General features: G+C 39.1%; 1 protein-coding gene across 5 annotated transcripts in view; it reads left to right on the top strand.

Annotated features, from left to right (window-relative positions):
* The first annotated feature begins 2,063 nt into the window (after positions 1 to 2,063).
* The window catches only part of LOC136857379 (cytochrome c oxidase subunit 6B2), a 33,076-nt gene continuing 17,198 nt past the window's right edge, over positions 2,064 to 17,941 (top strand). Inside the window, exons 1-2 of one of the 5 annotated variants that reach the window (XM_068225169.1) lie at positions 2,064 to 2,081; positions 3,635 to 4,693. In XM_068225169.1, coding sequence (XP_068081270.1) covers positions 3,654 to 4,634 — 981 coding nt within the window. In that variant the 5' untranslated portion in view covers positions 2,064 to 2,081; positions 3,635 to 3,653 and the 3' untranslated portion in view covers positions 4,635 to 4,693. Of the gene's footprint in view, positions 2,082 to 2,271; positions 2,384 to 2,817; positions 4,694 to 17,941 lie in introns of those variants that run through there. The other 4 variants (XM_067136010.2, XM_067136011.2, XM_068225168.1 and 1 more) reach the window with 4 other exon arrangements.

Below are 17,941 nucleotides of genomic sequence, written 5' to 3'. Positions count from 1 at the left end.
TTCTGCTGTAGGTTACCTCCACTGGATTTAAAATTATTTGGAAAACTTGATGTGTCTTCTTCTGAAACTTGTTGCAATGACTGAAATCTATTTTGGCATTGCAAAGTGTTTTTACCCGGTTTTAAGTTGTTCGTTTTATCTGCGCACTTTTTAGCGATAGATTTACACCCTAGTGCTGAATCGGTCGTCTTCGGTTATCTTCGAGATTCGTATTGGCAACCTTTGAAACACAAACTAAGAATCGCTTATCATCGCTGTGCGACATCTGGTGTACACTTTAAGTACTGGTACTGTTGTTGTTTACACAGCAAAGCCAAACTATAGAATTCATGCTAGGAACACGTTTCGCATCGGGAAATGTTATATAGTATTATATATTGTATGTGTGTGACACAGTTGTTGGCGTATGATAATAAAGGTTTGGGAAATTCATAACGATCGACCTTATTATCGAGTCAATTCAGATTTCATTTCCATTCAGTTGGCAGTATTACCGGAACCGGCAGTACTCTTTCTTTTTTCTCAACCGAATACAAAAATCTGTCACTAAAAGGTGCGGGTACAATTGTTTCTCCCATATGTTTAACATTAGGCCGAAAATGGCTACGCGTCAGTTCCGTCCACGGCGATCTTTCTTCTCCAATGTCTTCTTTATCTTCCAGTTTCTTTATTCTGTCCTTTAAGCTTTCATTTTCACGTTTCAGACAACAAAAGTCTTCTTGTAGCACTCCTAAAATCTTAATTATAATTTCGTAAGTCTCTCCTTCTTGTTGTTCTGCTTCACTATCAGTTTGTTTACACTCGGGACACAGCCACACACTTTCTTCAATATCAGTACTATTTACAATATTTGCACAACGAAAATGGTACCATTCATCACACTTACGATACAGAATCCCATTTTTACACTACCTACTCTTCTGCATTTGCCACATTTTTCCCTGCATCTTACACCATTATCCACTACGGTCTCTACGATAGACTGTATATCCTTCTGGAAATACTTCTCTATTACTCAACCCTTCTCTCTACCACGATTCGACTCCTGTCACCACACCAGTCTCATAAGGTTACATCAATGTACCGAATTTTAATTGCTTATTCACTACACCCTGACATTTTACCAAGAGCAATCTCAGACCCCCTTCCTCCCTAAAACTTGACTGTTGCAATTGGGTAAATTGAAATTCTTTAGTTTCCTGAGTTTCATTTTCTAGTTGACTGAGCCAGGTTGAACTACAGCTGGCTCTTTCCACTAACTTTCCTGTTCGGTATTATAACTGAAGGGAGTTGCCATTTTTACAGTAGGTACATATCTTACGATTAATAAGGTCGAGAACAATATTTGCAATCTTTCGTTTACCTGAATTGTTTAGATGAAGTTCATGTTTTGTGTAACAGTGTCTCTCGAAACTGCTGCATTCAATCGCATGAGTATTGCGAAAATGTTTACAAATTTTGACCATCTACTCAAATCACGCCTGTGGTGCATGTTCACTACAAAGATGTTAGTGTGAGTCAGCTTACCTAGTATACATTTAATTTGAGAACTGACATTCTTAGCGTCATTGTGAGGTATGTCGTTCGTCCCGCCGATGATCACTAGGCCTACTGCATCACGACTTCCGAGATTTTTTGCTTCCTGCTCCCTGTTTTCCTGTACCGGTACCTTCTTGATTGGGGCCCCAGGGTAGATGACGGCCGATGTTGCAATATCTTCATTGCTCATTTCCTTCGCAATTCCTCTCGCCTGGCTATCACCAACTATAATAATTTTATTTGTGGTACCTACCGACAAATATATTATTGTCATAATTTATAAGGTAATGTGAACGGTTATGTATATTTAATTTTTATACCGTACCGGTAACTACTTTCGACTCATACTCTCTTTCGTCCTCATCTACTTGTAAGTATTTTAAATGTGAAGGATATGAAAACAAGTCTATCTAATTAACACGTGTTTTATTGACTGGCATTGTCCATGTTGTAAAGCGGTAATAAAATATTGAATGTACTTCTAACCCCCCCGCGGAAGGGTGTCTGTGTTTGTTCATGTTTTCTGTTTGCAGTTGACGCTGGTAAGTGATATTTGTAACTCCCTATATGTGTCTCATTTGGACGCATATGTTCACGCAAAGTACCATTTTTCTAAGACTTTTCTTTTGGAGTTAATTTTGTATGCTTTATATCTGTGGCGTCTCCTTTATTTTAGAGCGCACTCTAGTGTGCGTAATGTGCATTACTCGTACAGTTTAAATGCCTCATAGAATCATAGTAGCTTAGAGTGCTGCAGCAGAATAGGTTGTATTACCTCTGACGTAGTTATCTTTTTCCTTGACTGTCGGCCATTTTATACAGTTTAGAAGAGGTAGGAAAATAGGTATAGAATATTTGAACATATATTACGGATTACAGATTCATTTTTATTTGATTCTTACCTTTATTGGGAATACTTCATGAATTTAATGAATTTCAAGTATAGAATTTGGCGAAGCAATTTTGGGTAGTGGCTCTTACGACCTAGAGTGTTTGCATTTGTAGATTTGATATCATTTGTCTAGCTTCATGAAGTTTGGATCCACAGTCAAACTGCTTTTTCATTACGTTTGCGAAAATGCTAATATTTTACTTTCGTCATTCTCTGAAGACGGACATTAGTATGCATAAGTGATTCTTCTGTAACGTAAACGTTTATATTCTTCATGGTACAAGCACTGTTGATGCCAGTATTTCTGATTATATTGTTTTAATGAGTTTATAGTGTTTGTTGTTTACTGCTTTATCCCATTTAGTATGTTAATATATTTAGCGGGTACATTAATTCAGTGTTTGTCTTTATGAATATTCTGATTTACATAAATTGTTTATTGAATGAATATTGGGTGGATTTAATAATTAAAGTGTGATCTGTTTGATTATATAGAAATTGGGTGGGGGTTTCATGAGTTATGGTGATTGATATTTTCTAAACTTCCTTTTTAAAAGAGGGCAATTCCTTTGCATTTGTTCAGTAACTGCATTGGCCTATACTTCATTTTACTGGTTTGAGATAAAGTTCAGTGCTTTTTAGTATCTAAATGCATGGCATAGGACTCCTGTCTATTTATTCAACCTTTCAGATAATATTTTTATTAGGCCTACATGGCACAAGGGCTGAGTGGAAAAAGTGGCTGGTAAATACTTTTGTAGGCTTATTTTACTTTCTGCTTTTAATTGAATAATGTTACTGTAGAGTAGTAATTACTAGGAAAGATATCGAAGGGGCAACATAGGTCGCTACTAGATAATTATTTGTTAATAATGACTTTGAATTTAATGAATCAGAGCTTTAAATTAATAGGTAAAGTTAAATAGGAGAAAGCATATATAACTTTTTCTGTAGAGGAAGTTGGTTTTAATTGCCCCTGCTGTACCTGGGTTGCTTGGTAGCAGCTCAAGTTGGGAAGGGATCAAACAAGCTGCTCTTCATTGATAAATGGTAATGTTCTTTATCTGTTCTTTGTATAATGGCTTACAATGATGGATTGTGGTTGCAGTTCCTGGCATTGGCGTTGGCACGGAAAATCCTTGTTGCTGAAGATGCTGGGTTGCTAGCACCTTAATTACACCAGGTAGTTTCTCTTCCTTTTAGGTGGACACGCACGCAGGCGATGGTGTATCATAGGGTGGAGAGCTCGGCGTCTGGCGACGGACCTGCAGCCCATGAAGATGGCCGCAAAACGAGGGATGACGAGGGCAGTAGACATTACGAAGGGAGGCACTATAGTGAAAGTGGTCGGTCTCGAGGTGTGAGAGATGATAGGTACTCCAGAGGTCCACGCTCCCGGGACGGCAGGGATGAAGGGCGGTACTCCAGATCGAGAGACAAGGAGAAGTACTACGACAGGTGCTCTGATCGGCCAAGATACCGTGACAGCCCAAGGTATCCAGATAGCTATCGGTATGAGGATGGTCCAAGGTATTCAGACAGATCCAGATATTTGGATGATCCTCGTTACTTGGATGATCCTCGTTATTTGGATGATCCTCGTTACATGGATGATATGAGGTACATAGACGATTCTAGATATGAATATGGGCCTAGGTATTCCTCGGAGGACTTAAGGTACTCAGAAGGTTCTAGGTATTCTGGTGAAGGCTCTAGGTACCGTCGGAGTGAGGACTGGTATGGTGGTAGTGCGAGTCGTTACAGACGTGAGGAGGCGGAGAGCTCGAAGCACTGGAAACTGGAGGACGAGGCTGAGGAACAGCAGAAGGAACCTACTCCTCCACCAGTGCCAGAGAAGGAACCTCTTAAAAATGCATTTGAAAATGATGGAAGCTTCTTAGAAATGTTCAAAAAAATGCAGGAACAAACAAAACCTGCGAGCACAGAGGAAGCTGCTCCAGAAGCTGTTGAGGCGGAAGTGCCAGCTACAACAGAAACTATGCCTAAGAGAGCACCTACTTCTATCGTTGGAAAGCGGCGAGGGGGAAGGGTGTTGCCGACAGGTATGGTGAAAAAACAAAAGAAAGGTGAAGAAGTGCCAGAGACTCCTAAAGATGCATGGTCACTGTACATGGCGGAAGTGCGAAAGTACAAGGAAGCTTCGTGTGAGGAGGAAGGGAAGACGAGACCTCTGGTGAAGTGAACTGTGTTTGTGTGTGTTGTCAAGTGTCTGGGTGCTGCGAGGGGAAGCGTGGCTTAACGGTAAGTGTCCAATGAAACTGACCACATCCATCATTGTAAACAACAGCATGCAACTTTTAGCTTAGGTGACTGGAATGCATGTAGAGGTGTTGGTCTTTTACTATTGCCCATATTTGTAGATTTGTAATTACTCCTAACATTGGTTCTGATAGCTCTTTGACCTGAAGAGGCAATTAAGATATACCTTTCAACCTTTTACAGGGTAGAGTGTATGCTTGTTGGTAAGGTTAGGGATTAGTTCCCCCCAAGTTGGTTTCGCAGCTGCCTCTTTTCTAAGTTTTAACATTGCTCAGGGAACGAGTCCTTTCCTATTATCCCATTTTGTAATTTACAATTCTGGGAGCCTTCGTTTGTATACTCTTAAATCATGCTCAGGGAACGAATCCTTTCCTATTATCCCATTTTGTAATTTACAATTCTGGGAGCCTTCGTTTGTATACTCTTGAATCATGCTCAGGGAACGAATCCTTTCCTATTATCCCATTTTGTAATTTACAATTCTGGGAGCCTTCGTTTGTATACTCTTAGGAGGGCGTGCTCGCTTGTTGGCCATGATCGTTGCGGTTTCAAGCCTATAAAGGTCTGACACCATGGTTAGCTGGTTCAAGTCCTGTTGGTAAGAAAGAAAAAAAAAAATCGCCAGCAGAATTTTGGCCGGCAGGGTAGATTGCATGCCTAAAGCCTGGTTTAAATTCCAAGCCTCTCTGCAGTGTTCATATAGAGTGAGGACATACGACTCTGTTGATAGAGATTTGTCCATTGGATGGAGATGTAAAGCTTTGAGCTGACTGGTGTTTTTTGACAGGAGTAGGTTACATGCCAACACCAAGTTTCACCCTCCCCATAGCTCATCCCACATCCAGATACACAGGTGGCCCAAGGTCATCAAATAGAAAGACCTGCACCAAGCGACCCGAACATATTCTCGGAGACTCCTGGTACTAAAAGCCATGCTATAGATAGATAAATCTTAGGAGGATTGGTGCCACTGAGGATACCAAACTAGTGTTTGTCATTCACAAGGATCTTAACTAAGGGTGAAATTTAAATACATACACCTGAATGAAATAGCCCTTGTGCCCCACTTTACTTGGTATAGGTATGTTCTCTAATTAAACCAAGAATATGTTAATAGTACCTTACTACAAGCAGGCAGTGGTGATCTAAATTATTACAGCATTTTAATTGAAAGTACCTAGTCCAACAATCTGACATTCCAGTCAAATTTACCTATGAAAGCATTACTCAGCATTTATTACAATGGAGTTTTAATGGGCATATTCTCAACTCGTTAATATCTTTCCAGCACTGCTAATGTCGAAAGTTCTATATGTTGTTGGAGAATACTCTGTTAATTTTTACTTCACCCAAGAGGAGCATTATGGCTGTTGGAACATCATACTAGATTTTATATTAAGGAAATATACTAAGGGGTCAGTAAAATTTCAGAATAGGTCCTAGGCCTAAAGCACACAATTTAGTAAGGTGAGTCTTTGAAATATCGCCTTGTATTACATGTAGGAGAAATGTGTAATTGCCATTGCTGGGACCCAAATGTCCACCATAGCCAGGTATCGCACATCAAGCAATACTTTCCTAATAAGCCGCATGAACAATCACTCCTATTGGCTGAAATTTATTCCGTAAGGAGTCGCTTTCAGAATTCAATATAGATATAATTACTAACTAGCAAACAATAAAACTTACATGTATTTGCTGTTAGGCCAGTGGTCCGACACAAAACAGGGCATGCTCACTCCAAGAGGCTGTACGCTAAGCACTCCTGATGCGATAGGCCAATGGGTTTTGTCACCAGCCAGTACAGGTGTCCTCTCTCCTGGCATTTTTGTCAACATTTGATAGCATTTTGCGAGTACGTCCTCCAAGTCGTGTTGTGCACTGTCACAGCACTAGCCTAGGGCCTGTACTGAAATGTGACCCTTATTTTTGAATTGTATTCTGTTGTGATATATCCTTTACGAGTAGCTCTTTGAACTGGTACCTACATTTAGAGGTGTTTGTCGTTATGTTTTTCGATACAGTAGCAAACAAATTAGTATCAGCTCAAATGAAAACTTATATGTTCAGAATTTAAATTCCATCTTGTGGAAAAAAAATTCTTAAAAGTTATATTTCACTTCAGCAGTTAACCCATGCTGATTGATATCCAACTATTCTTACCAGTATCAAATCAAAACTGTCAAGTAATTTATATTCAGCAGTATGTTTTGTGGGAACAGTAAAGAAATTTTAGTCTCATTTAAATGTAACTTTTATATTTTTTACTTATGGGATTTATATCCCCAAAACTGGTTATAATAATGTTTAATTTGTGCTGATACCGACTGTATTTTTTTAAATGTTGTGAATCGTCAGCGCTGTTTTAAATATGGCTTTGACATTTTATTCTGACGTATGGATCTTTTTTTGTTCCTATTGAATACAGTTTTGTGTAGGTTACAGTTTTGGTTAGGATGCATTTCTTTATTTGGAGAGATTTATTTATGAATTTATTGTGTAAATAGTACTGATTTCACCTATATAAATGAGTGAAATGTGCACAAATGTGCAAAGAGATTCACCTAGGCCTATGTGAACCATGGTATTTGCATTACATCATCAGAATGCCAAATAAGAAAAGGAACACGCAATAGGGAAAACACAATGACAGGTCAATGTGGGAAGAGGGAGCACAGAAACAGGAGATGAGGACAGACATAAGCACAAAAGGAGAAGGGTAATCTCATCTTCACAAACTGCCATCTTAAAATAGATAGGTGCTCTCATTAATCCCGGTGTTACATCAATCTTTTCTCAGCCCCTATTGAGCTTGTTTCTGCTTCCCTGCTTCATTGGGAGGGCAGCATAAACTCTCATTGAGCTTGTTGCAGTGGCTGAGAAGAGTAGGATGTAGAACTGGGATTTATGAGGAAAGAGCCTGAGATATGAGATTGTTCTTTTGCGTGTTTTCTATGTTTCTCTTTGTGTCCTCTTTTTTCCGACACTGGCCTCTCATTGTATTTGTTCCTTTTCTTCTCTCTCTCTTTCGCAGGACTTGATGTGACACTTGTTCTTTGTTCTTTATACAGAATACCAGGTAACTGTTTTGTCTCAGTACTGTCAATATGCCCCAGACATCAATATTTTAGATTATGCTGACATCTATGAAAGAGATTAAAGTGTTGATTGGTGGGATTATTGATCCTGTCCTTCACTCTTGCTTTCTTGTGAGGCATTTCTAGGTAGGAGCACAGCTCTGTGAGCGGTATCCTACTTTGAACTTGAAAAACGTAGCCTACTAATGTTGGTTTTCATTTGTACCATTTATCTTTATTAATAGTTAGTAGCTTCTACAGGACCTAATTGTAGGTATTTTTACTAACAATTTCTGGTGGGACTTAAATCCTTCTTGCCACTGGCAATTTTCAGCGTAGCCATATCTAAATTTGTCATAAACACCAACATTGAGTGCTCAAAGTAATCTAATTTTTGAAAATTGTTGCTCTTTTAATGTATTTTAAGACCAATTTAGGTTTGAAAGAGCAAAAGAATGCAATTGAAAATAAAGAGAGGATGGTAATTATGGAATAAGCAGGAAACTGAAGTATCTGGAAATGAAAAATTGCAAGAAGTAGTAAGTGAAGAAGAAAAAACCTGGGAAGGATTTACGCGAGAGTTGGAAGAGGATGTGTATAGCAGTAAAAGGATGGTATATGAAATTTTAAGAAGGAAGAGAAAAGGTCTACACAAAGCTGATGAAAGGGAGGGAAGGAGGGAGAACACACGAGATAAGGAAAAGGTGGAAGGATTGCTTTGATGGACTCCTGAATTCGAGAAGGGGTGTGATGTGAGGAGACTGTTTCTGAGAGTGAAATCACAATGGAAGAAGTTGAAACTGCTGTTAAACGAATGAAGGGGGGAGGGGGGGGGAGAAGTGGCAGAAATGGATGCGGACTTGTTGGTCTACAATGCCTGTGTAGGCTATTTGGAAAGAAAAATCATTGCCAAATGACTGAATAATAATAATTAATACCTGTAAGAAGGGGGGTCAAAGATACGTTATAATTGAGGAATTACATTCATATCTCAGGTAGCAAAAATAGTTGAAAGTGTACTAGAAAAAAGAATGAGATGGTGGAAAGACAATTACAAGATGAGGAATATGGCTTTCGAAATAAGTAAACTCGTGTCCTCATACCGCGGTGGCGCAGCTCTTTTCAGGCACACCCCCATTGGAGGTGAGCTGCATGTACCATTTCAACCACATACCAGCCCTCCTGCCAGTCTTAAATTTCTGACAGTGCCGGGAATCGAACCCGGGCCCGCGAGGACGGCAGCTAATAACACTAACCGTTACGCTACGGAGGTGGACGAAAGGATCAACATTAGACGTGATCTTGTGAGGCAGTTAATGGAATAAAGAAGAAATATGGTGATGACATTCCTCGATCATGAAAAGGCTTGTGATAGAGTACCCAGAACAATGCAACAGAAGGAATTTGGAAAACAAATGATATAATATGTGCAAGCACTGTACAAAAATTGTTGCAGCTGTGTCCAAACACCTGCATGGAAAATGAAACAGGGGAATGAAACTGGACTACATCAAAGAAGTGTGCTGTCACTACTGTTGTTTATAATGGTTATGGACAAAATTGTGAAGAGACAGTTGCAGATGATACTGTGGTGTGAGAGAGAAGAGGCAGTACAAATGCAACTAGACGTGTGGAGTGAGATTATTCAAAATTATGGAATGAAAATTGGTATGGAGAAGAGTTGGACAATGGTGTTGATTGGAGGAGAGAGGAATAAGAAAGGAACTATAAAGGGACAAAACATTGAAATTGTGCAGACTTTAAAGTACTTGGGAAGTGAACAGATGCAGAACTGGACATGGAGATCAGTAATATGACTCAGTGTGGAAATGCATTCTATCAGGCATTCTATCTTCAACTCTGTTAAATTTTACTTAACAAATGTTAACTAACAATTGTTATTAATTTAACACTTCATTTAAAAGTGCCCTGTTTCACAAACACATTTCCAACAATTGTTAAAGATAAATTAACACATTTCCGTGAGATTTCAGAGCGCGTTTGGCAGTGAAGGTCTTTTGTTTCTTTACATAAAGCGCTCGTAGTGATGTGTTGAAATAGTATTTTGTCACACAGACACATGGTTGACATGGTCATGGTTAGCGGAGACTGATAAGACGTAAACATGTCAAGTTAGAGGCAACAAAAGCGTTTTACCGAGCTCGATAGCTGCAGTCGCTTAAGTGCGGCCAGTATTCGGGAGATAGTGGGTTCAAACCCCACTGTCGGCAGCCCTGAAGATGGTTTTCCGTGGTTTCCCATTTTCACACCAAACAAATGCTGGGGCTGTACCTTAATGAAGACCCTGGCCACTTCCTTCCCACTCGTAGCCCTTTCCTCGTCGCCATAAGACTTATCTGTCGGTGCGACGTATAGCAACTTGCAAAAAAAAAAAGTTATGATTATGAATGCAAGACAAATGTTACAGTTTTCAAATTATGCGATTGTGCTTAAAAATGAAAGAACGGACTGTTATATCACAACATCCGATATAGCCTATTCTTGTAGGCTATTCTTATATTCTTATCGCCGGGAAAATGTGATAATTGATATGTTTTGAATGATTTTAGGGCATTCTTTTATTGCGGAGAAAATAATGTAATGCCTTGTTAATGCTGCAATGGCAGCAGGAATTCTCTGCAGGATTCTACACACTCTTTCCTTGCACTCGTGGACATAGTCGCCTGCAATTACATAAAAAGTGTCTCAAGCATAATATGTAATAAGTAGAGGCCAGACCCTGCGGTCAGCCGATTTCACCAAGCTTTAATATACCTGTGGGGAGACACTCTACAGTAACTCGTGTGTAGGGGTTTAAGTCAATACGCTTTCAGTTTTGAAAAAAAAAAAAGAATGTCAGATGTCATTACATAGAATCCGTTTCGGACAAAGTGGAGGTGATAGAACACTAAAAGGCGAACAAATTTTCCTTAAACATGTCAGGTCCACAAGCTAATAACTTCTGAAAAATTGATCAATCTCAGATTCCAATGCAAAGCATATATACTTGGGAGTTAACATCGTACCAAAACGGTGGTGGCCTAGTGGTCACCGCACTTGTCTGTGAACCTCATAGACGTGAGTTCGAATCTCGTCGCAGCTGTGTTGTACAAAATTAATTAATATTTGAGGGAACGTTAAGATAAAAATTGGAACAAAAATATTATGCAAATTGCAGTACACTTCATTTTCTGCCTGAAATTAATAAAGGCTGAAATGTTCTCTCAGTTACTGCTGGATCTCTTTCACTATATACAGGGTGCGGCAGAAATACCTAACTATTTTCAAACGTAAATAACTCGGCAACGCAACAAGCCATTTAAAGATTTATTGCACAGTTGGAAAGGGTAGCGTTTGCCATTTGCATCACATACACACTAGGTTTTGAAAATGTCATCCAAATGCTTTCCGTCCTGTTTACGATGCACCTCTGAAGCCAGTCACTAGCATGGTGTGGAGTGGTGAACACAAGGTTTCGTGATTGAAGTTCCGCATGATTTGCTTGAGCATGTCTTGTGGTATTGCCTCGATTTCTTCACGGATGGCAGCTTTCAGGTCATGTAGTGTTCGTGGCTTACCTCGGAAGACGCGATCCTTCAAATATCCCAGAGAAAGGAATCGCATGGGGCGAGGTCAGGGGAACGTCACCCTGTAAGGAGACGAGACTTCCTTCCTGGAAACATTTCTCTGAGGAGACCCATCGAAGCCCTGGCTGTGTATGCAGTTTAAAGATTAAGAGGAACCACACAGCAGGATTTCCTAAGTCGGTGAGTGTCGGTTGTAGGAAGTTGCTTAACAGCTGTACGTAACGATCCGATGTTACTGTTACAGTTCAGTCATCCTCTTCAAAAAAGGTCCTACAATTCCTAAATCAGCGACAGTGCACCAAACAGTAACACGCTCGCTGTGTAAGAGGTGTCTCATGGATCTGTTGAGGATTGATTGCGGACCAGTACCGAAAATTTTGTTGATTAACGTAGCCTGACAAATGAAAGTGCGCTTCATCACTTGCCAGGAGACTGGTATCAGCTGCTACAGCTTCCAGGATAGTCTCACAACACGCTCTGCGGTTGGCCCAATCACGTTCACAGAGTTTCTGAACACCCACCATTTTGTACGGATGGAACTCCATGTCTGCGTGTAAAATCCTCCTTATGGTGCGCTTCGAGAGTCCCAGACCACGTAAATGCCTACTCACTGAACGTTGAGGAGATTGCATAACGGCGTTTCACTGCGCTGACGGTCTCTGGTGTTCGGACGCTACGAGGCATACCAGGCGGCTTTGTCTTCACACTTGAGCCACTTTTTCGCAAACTGTTCACCCATAACAGAATGGTGTTCCTGCTCGGAACTTTCTCATGTCAACCTAAGCCAAAGTGTCTGCAAAACAAACGCTGTGTTGTAGTAACATTGTCGGCATTTTTTAAATAAGTCTCAATCGCGAAACCTCGGTGTTCACCACTCCACGCCATGCTAGCGACTGACTGACTAGCCCGGGCGAGGCGGTACAAGTGTTCTCCAAGGCCGCACGCACCACGACAACACTTGTTTGAAAGCTGTGGCCGATACGACCTTAAGTTCGCTCCAATCTACTGTATGTGACATAAATGGCAAACCCTGCTCTTTTAAAGTGCGGAACAAAATTGTGAATGGCTTGTTGCGTTGCAGAGTTATTTACATCTGAAATTCGTCGGGTATTTCTGCCGCACCCTGTATATATACTCATATATTAATTTGAGGTAGAAAATAAAGTTCCACTGCAATTTGATTTTTAATTTTATTCGCATTTTTACCTTCACATTCCCTAAATAATAATTTAATTTGTATGAAAAAAGGTATGGCTATGCCGGGACTCCAACTCACATCGTTGCAGTTCGGAGACAAGTACAATGACCACTCGGCCACTGCTCCACTTTCCCGTGTTGCAACTCTTCAAGTATGAACGCGTTGCATTAGAATCTGGGGATTCATAAATTTTCGGAAATTATTAGGTTGCGGACCTGACAGGTTTAAGTAAAATGTGTTCGCATTTTAGTGTTCTATCACCTCCATGTGGTCCGAAGCGCATCCTGCCTCATGACATTTGTCCTCACTTTTTTCAAAAACGAAAGCGTATTGACCTAAACCCTTATACACGAGTTAACTGTTGAGTGTCCTCCAGCAGGTACATTAGCTTGTTGAAATCGATTGAATGCAGGGTCTGACCCCTCCTTGTAAAATCTATAAGCAACTGTTGTACTGGAGAGACTGATAAGTTTCAGTCTGTTGGAAACTCTAACCTATTTTCAATATCGTCTAGTACCTTGTTCATTATGGCTTTGATAATTAGAACTATTTCTTAGTATGGGTCGTCCTTTGCATTCTTCAGTTTATAAATAGACTTCATACAGCAGTAAAGCTTCTAACTTGCATCTTTCAAATTTTAGCATCTGTCAAGAGGTTTAACACAGGGCTGCTGCCAGGTTAATTTAACACAAGTATTTACAATTTGTTAGTTATTAATTCTCTATGAGACGACCATGTGTTAAATTACGTGTTAAGTCTCCTTAACAGCAGAGTTAACACTTAACATTCGTTGAAGAAACCGGGCCTCAGCGTGTCTGAAACCAGGTGTGGCAGAAGGAATTACCATTGAAGTGTAAAGAGGTGATGTATAAGATGTACTTCTGCCCGATACTGACATACACATCGGAGACCTGGATACTGACTAATAGACGGAATAAAATCCAGGCCAGTGAAATGAAATTTTTGAGTAGCGTGATGAGGAAAAACAAAGGACAGAATAAGAAATGACGTCAGGGAGGAAACTGGATTGGAAAAGCTTTTTGACAGGATGGAGAGGGATAAAATTAGATGTTTTGGACATGTTACGAGGATAGAAGTGGGAAGGATGCTGGAGTGAATGATCGAAATCCAGGAGGGAGAGCAAGGTGGTTGAAAGCAATGAAGAATAGTATAATTATAGAAGAAACCTGGATTGGAACACAGTTTAGGAGGAACAATGGTGGTTGGATAGAGGATGGAAAGGTGCTATAAATCTGGTGGGAGCTGGAAGAGGGAAATGGATGATGATTAGGTAAATCTCAGATTGACATGGATTCTGGTAATTTCTAATAATTTTTCTCCTGTGTTTCTGATCACGTAAATGTCGACATATGCTTCCTTTGGGGGCCTGTTCTACGACAGCCAGATAAAAGTACGTTTTAAATTTGTGGCAGTTTGCACATTTATCTGGAAGTTCAGTTGAAAACGTGATTAAGACTTTCATTTATGTGCAGTCTGGGAGAATATTCTAGAGTTTAGCTATGCCGGAGTTGGAGAGGCAGTTAGGCCGTAACGCTCTTATCTGGGACTTTTCTCCTATCGGGGACGCTACTATAAGAACCAAGATGGCTACACATCGTGATGAATCTACATCTGCATGATGCTATACAGAAAATAAGTTGTTACAATGTAATCTATGTATATATTTATAAAATATATCATGCTTGCTGTCCAACTGTCTCAGAATTTTTGAAGTTTACCAAAACTCGTAAGTTGTTGTTACTGATTATACGATTTGCGTGCAAACAGTTCAACAGCAAGCGTCCTAGGTAGCCATAGTCTTTACGGCAGCATCACTTCATGCTGCCACGCAGTTGTTTATGGATTCGAGTCTCAATAGTCCAACATTTTTTTACCTTCTAAATGTTAGTCGCTAGTGTACAAGAGGTGATAATACACATTTCCTAATCAACATATTTAAGACCTCTTATATCAGACAAACAACATGGTTTCCTTTCACGACGTTCCACAGTCACAAACTTGGTTAACTTCACTCAGCGAGTGTCCACAGAACTTGACACGGGCGGACAAATGGACGTAGTATTTACAGATTTCGCAAAAGCATTCGATAAAATTAATCACTATGCTCTACTAAGTTAAACCTGTTCGGTTTCTCGAAACAGCTCTTGCATTTTTTCAGTTCCTATCTGGGTGATAGGAAGCCGTTCGTTTCTTTCCAGAGACATTCTTCTCGGGAATACCCTGTAAATTCAGGAATAATTCAGGGGTCAAATTTAGGCCCTTTGGTTTTTCTCGCATTCATCAATGACTTGCCTGAACAAGTGAAATATTCCAGCTGTCTGCTATACGCAGACGATTTCAAAGTGTTCAAAGCCATTGAAAACATAAACGACTGTGAACAGCTTCAGCTAGACTTGAAAAGTGTATTGGAGTGGGCGACTGAAAATAAACTGTACTTAAATGTAGAAAAATGCGTATCGATGTCGTTCACCAGAAGGAAAACTCCCGTCCACTACACTTACAAACTAGGTGACAGTGATTTGCGATCAGTTTGAGAGATGAAAGACCTCGGAGTTTTATTCGACCACGAGCTTACATTCAATTCGCATATACTGAAAATGGTAGCTGAGTCGTACAAGACCCTAGGATTCATTATCAGGAATATAAAACCCTTCAAAAACACACAAACTTGCATTCGTCTGTTCAATACCATAGTAAGACCAAAAATAGAATATGCCAGCATTGTTTGGAGCCCTAGGTGTCAAACATATGTTTATCAGATTGAAAAATTACAAAAAGATTTTTAAAATACTTACAATATAAAAAACTGGCTGCTATCCCCGTATGGTACCCTATAGTGATATCCTTTTAAATTTCGGAGTGGAGAGTTTAGAAATTCGCAGACGGAAGGATGCAGTAAAATTTCTTTTTAAAGTTGTAAACTATGCTGTTGATAATCCTGAATTACTTTCTCTCCTAAATTTCCATGTACCTCGCTTCAATTCCAGAAATAACATAACATTTTTAAATGTAAAATCCAGGTCGTGTGCCCATGATAACTCGCCGGTAAACAGACTCTGCAGTATCTTCAACAGTGCCATTCAGAAAAATAATGGCCTTGACTTCAGTTTGCCATTGAGTGAGTTTGTAACTGAACTTCATCGCGCAATTATATGAAGTCCTAAAAATAGGGGAAATTGTAAGATGAAGTTCTATAATATTATGCAATATAATGTATTGCTTTATTTATTCTATCATTTTACTTTGTCGTGTGTTGTTCCACCGCATTAATATAAGGTTTCTTTAGTCTTTAGAAAAATACTTTCATATTTTATATCAATATTATGCAATATCATGCATTGCTTCATTTATTTTATCATTTTATTTTGTCGTGTGTTGTTCTACCGCATTAATATAAGGCTTCTTTAGTCTTTAGAAAAATACTTTCATATTTTATATCAATATTATGCAATATAATGTATTGCTTTATTTATTCTATCATTTTACTTTGTCGTGTGTTGTTCCACCGCATTAACATAAGCCTCTTTAGTCTTTAGAAAAATACTTTCATATTACCGTATATATCAATAGTATAGGAGATTAGATAAAATTGTAGAATATAGTTTAGATATAAGTTTCACCATGTTAATTGTAGCTTATCTGTCGTAGTTGCCACTGTAATTGGGACACTAAGTCCTGTAGTGTGCAATAAATAAATAAATTAGAGTGCGTGTCAAAAGCTTGGGTTCTATTCCAAATCTATCCACGATGCACATTTGGAGTAAAGATATACGACGTTAATGGTGATTCGTCCGTCGAATGAGGACATTAGTTATATTTCTTTGACTTCATAACAACTTGCTACTAAGTATTCTCACTAACGTGAGATAAATGCTTGCCAGTCAATATTCTAACATCGTTTTGGAGAAAAGAAACTAGCTACTCAGTACATTAGCAACAATAAATTGAATTAATAATAAAATGAATGATCCTATGCAACATACAGTGGCATATTAATTACGAATATAAACTTTACTTTCGCCGTAACGCGCATCCTCGTACATAGTATTAGAACAAAAACAAAATGAATTATTTGGTAAGATGCATAACCTGAATCTTAATTTTTGCGTCCGGGTTTCATTTTCAGTCTTCCTATTTTGTATAACAATTTCTGAGTTTCGTTATATAAAGGTAATTAATTTTAACATTTATTTGTACCAGTGTGTAGATTTTAGTCCTAATTCTGTTTTATACCTGTACTTCCACATTGTAGCTTAATAAGTGTCTGATATTGGACTCTAATAATGCAATTTCAAAAGGAATAGCGCTAAACAAATGAAAACACCAGGAACACACATACCACCGTGCTAAATTTCACTGTATTTTCAGTAACCTTATTACCAATGAAATAAAAATGTTTCTAAATCTTCTGCTTAACAATAACGTCGTTAAAATCTGTTGGCAGTATGCAAGATAATATTTAACTTCTAGTTTGCAAAACTGCAGCCGACGTATCTGACTGTTTATCTGACATCGTAGTACAGCCCCAGAGAGTGACATAACTCTGCAGCCTTCTATACTGAGCATACTTTTACAGTGCTAATTATATATTAAACCAATCCTATTAGGTATAGAACCCCATGTAACTGCTGCTTAAGTGACGTCTTGTGTCCAGGTAGTCTAACAGCAGAGGTATGAATCAACCCCTCAGCGCCAACCTCTACACGTGGTATAGACCCTTTTTTCTTCTGTAGCCGCCGACCTCTATACGTGGTATAAACTCATACATGGTTTCACATTTACGGCTATAGCGCAAAGAGTTTGGGAGTTACGGATATGCAAGTTGTTTTGTTTCCAAGACCATTTTCGGGTTTGTCAGTGTTGTAAATAAGAATTGAAGATAGTTAAAATGTAGTTGTTTTTGCAAGGATAAACATTTGTCAAGTAAGTCTGAGCACTAATCTCTGCTTTTTTTAGTCTGTTTGCTTCATTCTTTCCCACAGAATAAAGAAATGATGATCTGAGAAGTTTGTCTTTTTGCGTGATGTTCTTTGCTCTATTTTTACATTGAGAGTGCGGTTTATTTATTATATTTGTTTTTATTTCTTGGCTTGTAATATTTTCGTAACTCTCCATGAGCGCTCTGAGTAGGCATGAGTTAGTGCTGCTTTGTCATAAGATACGAGTTGTTCATGATATATATCTCGTTTGAAAGACGATGTCTCGACCTTTTATCTGAAATATGTATCGAGTTGGTTTGTTTCGTCATAAATGTTATTCCCCTCATTTAGTTTCGCCCTGCTGCTTTCGGTCTCGCTGCAGCTTCATCAGTCCGTGTGACGCGCCGCGCTCAATGGCTAGCTCCGGG

This window comes from Anabrus simplex, chromosome 1 (assembly GCF_040414725.1).
Source record: "Anabrus simplex isolate iqAnaSimp1 chromosome 1, ASM4041472v1, whole genome shotgun sequence".
NCBI lineage: Eukaryota > Metazoa > Arthropoda > Insecta > Orthoptera > Tettigoniidae > Anabrus > Anabrus simplex.
The sequence above is the reverse complement of the archived record's forward strand: the minus strand, read 5'-3'. Positions and strand labels throughout refer to the sequence as shown.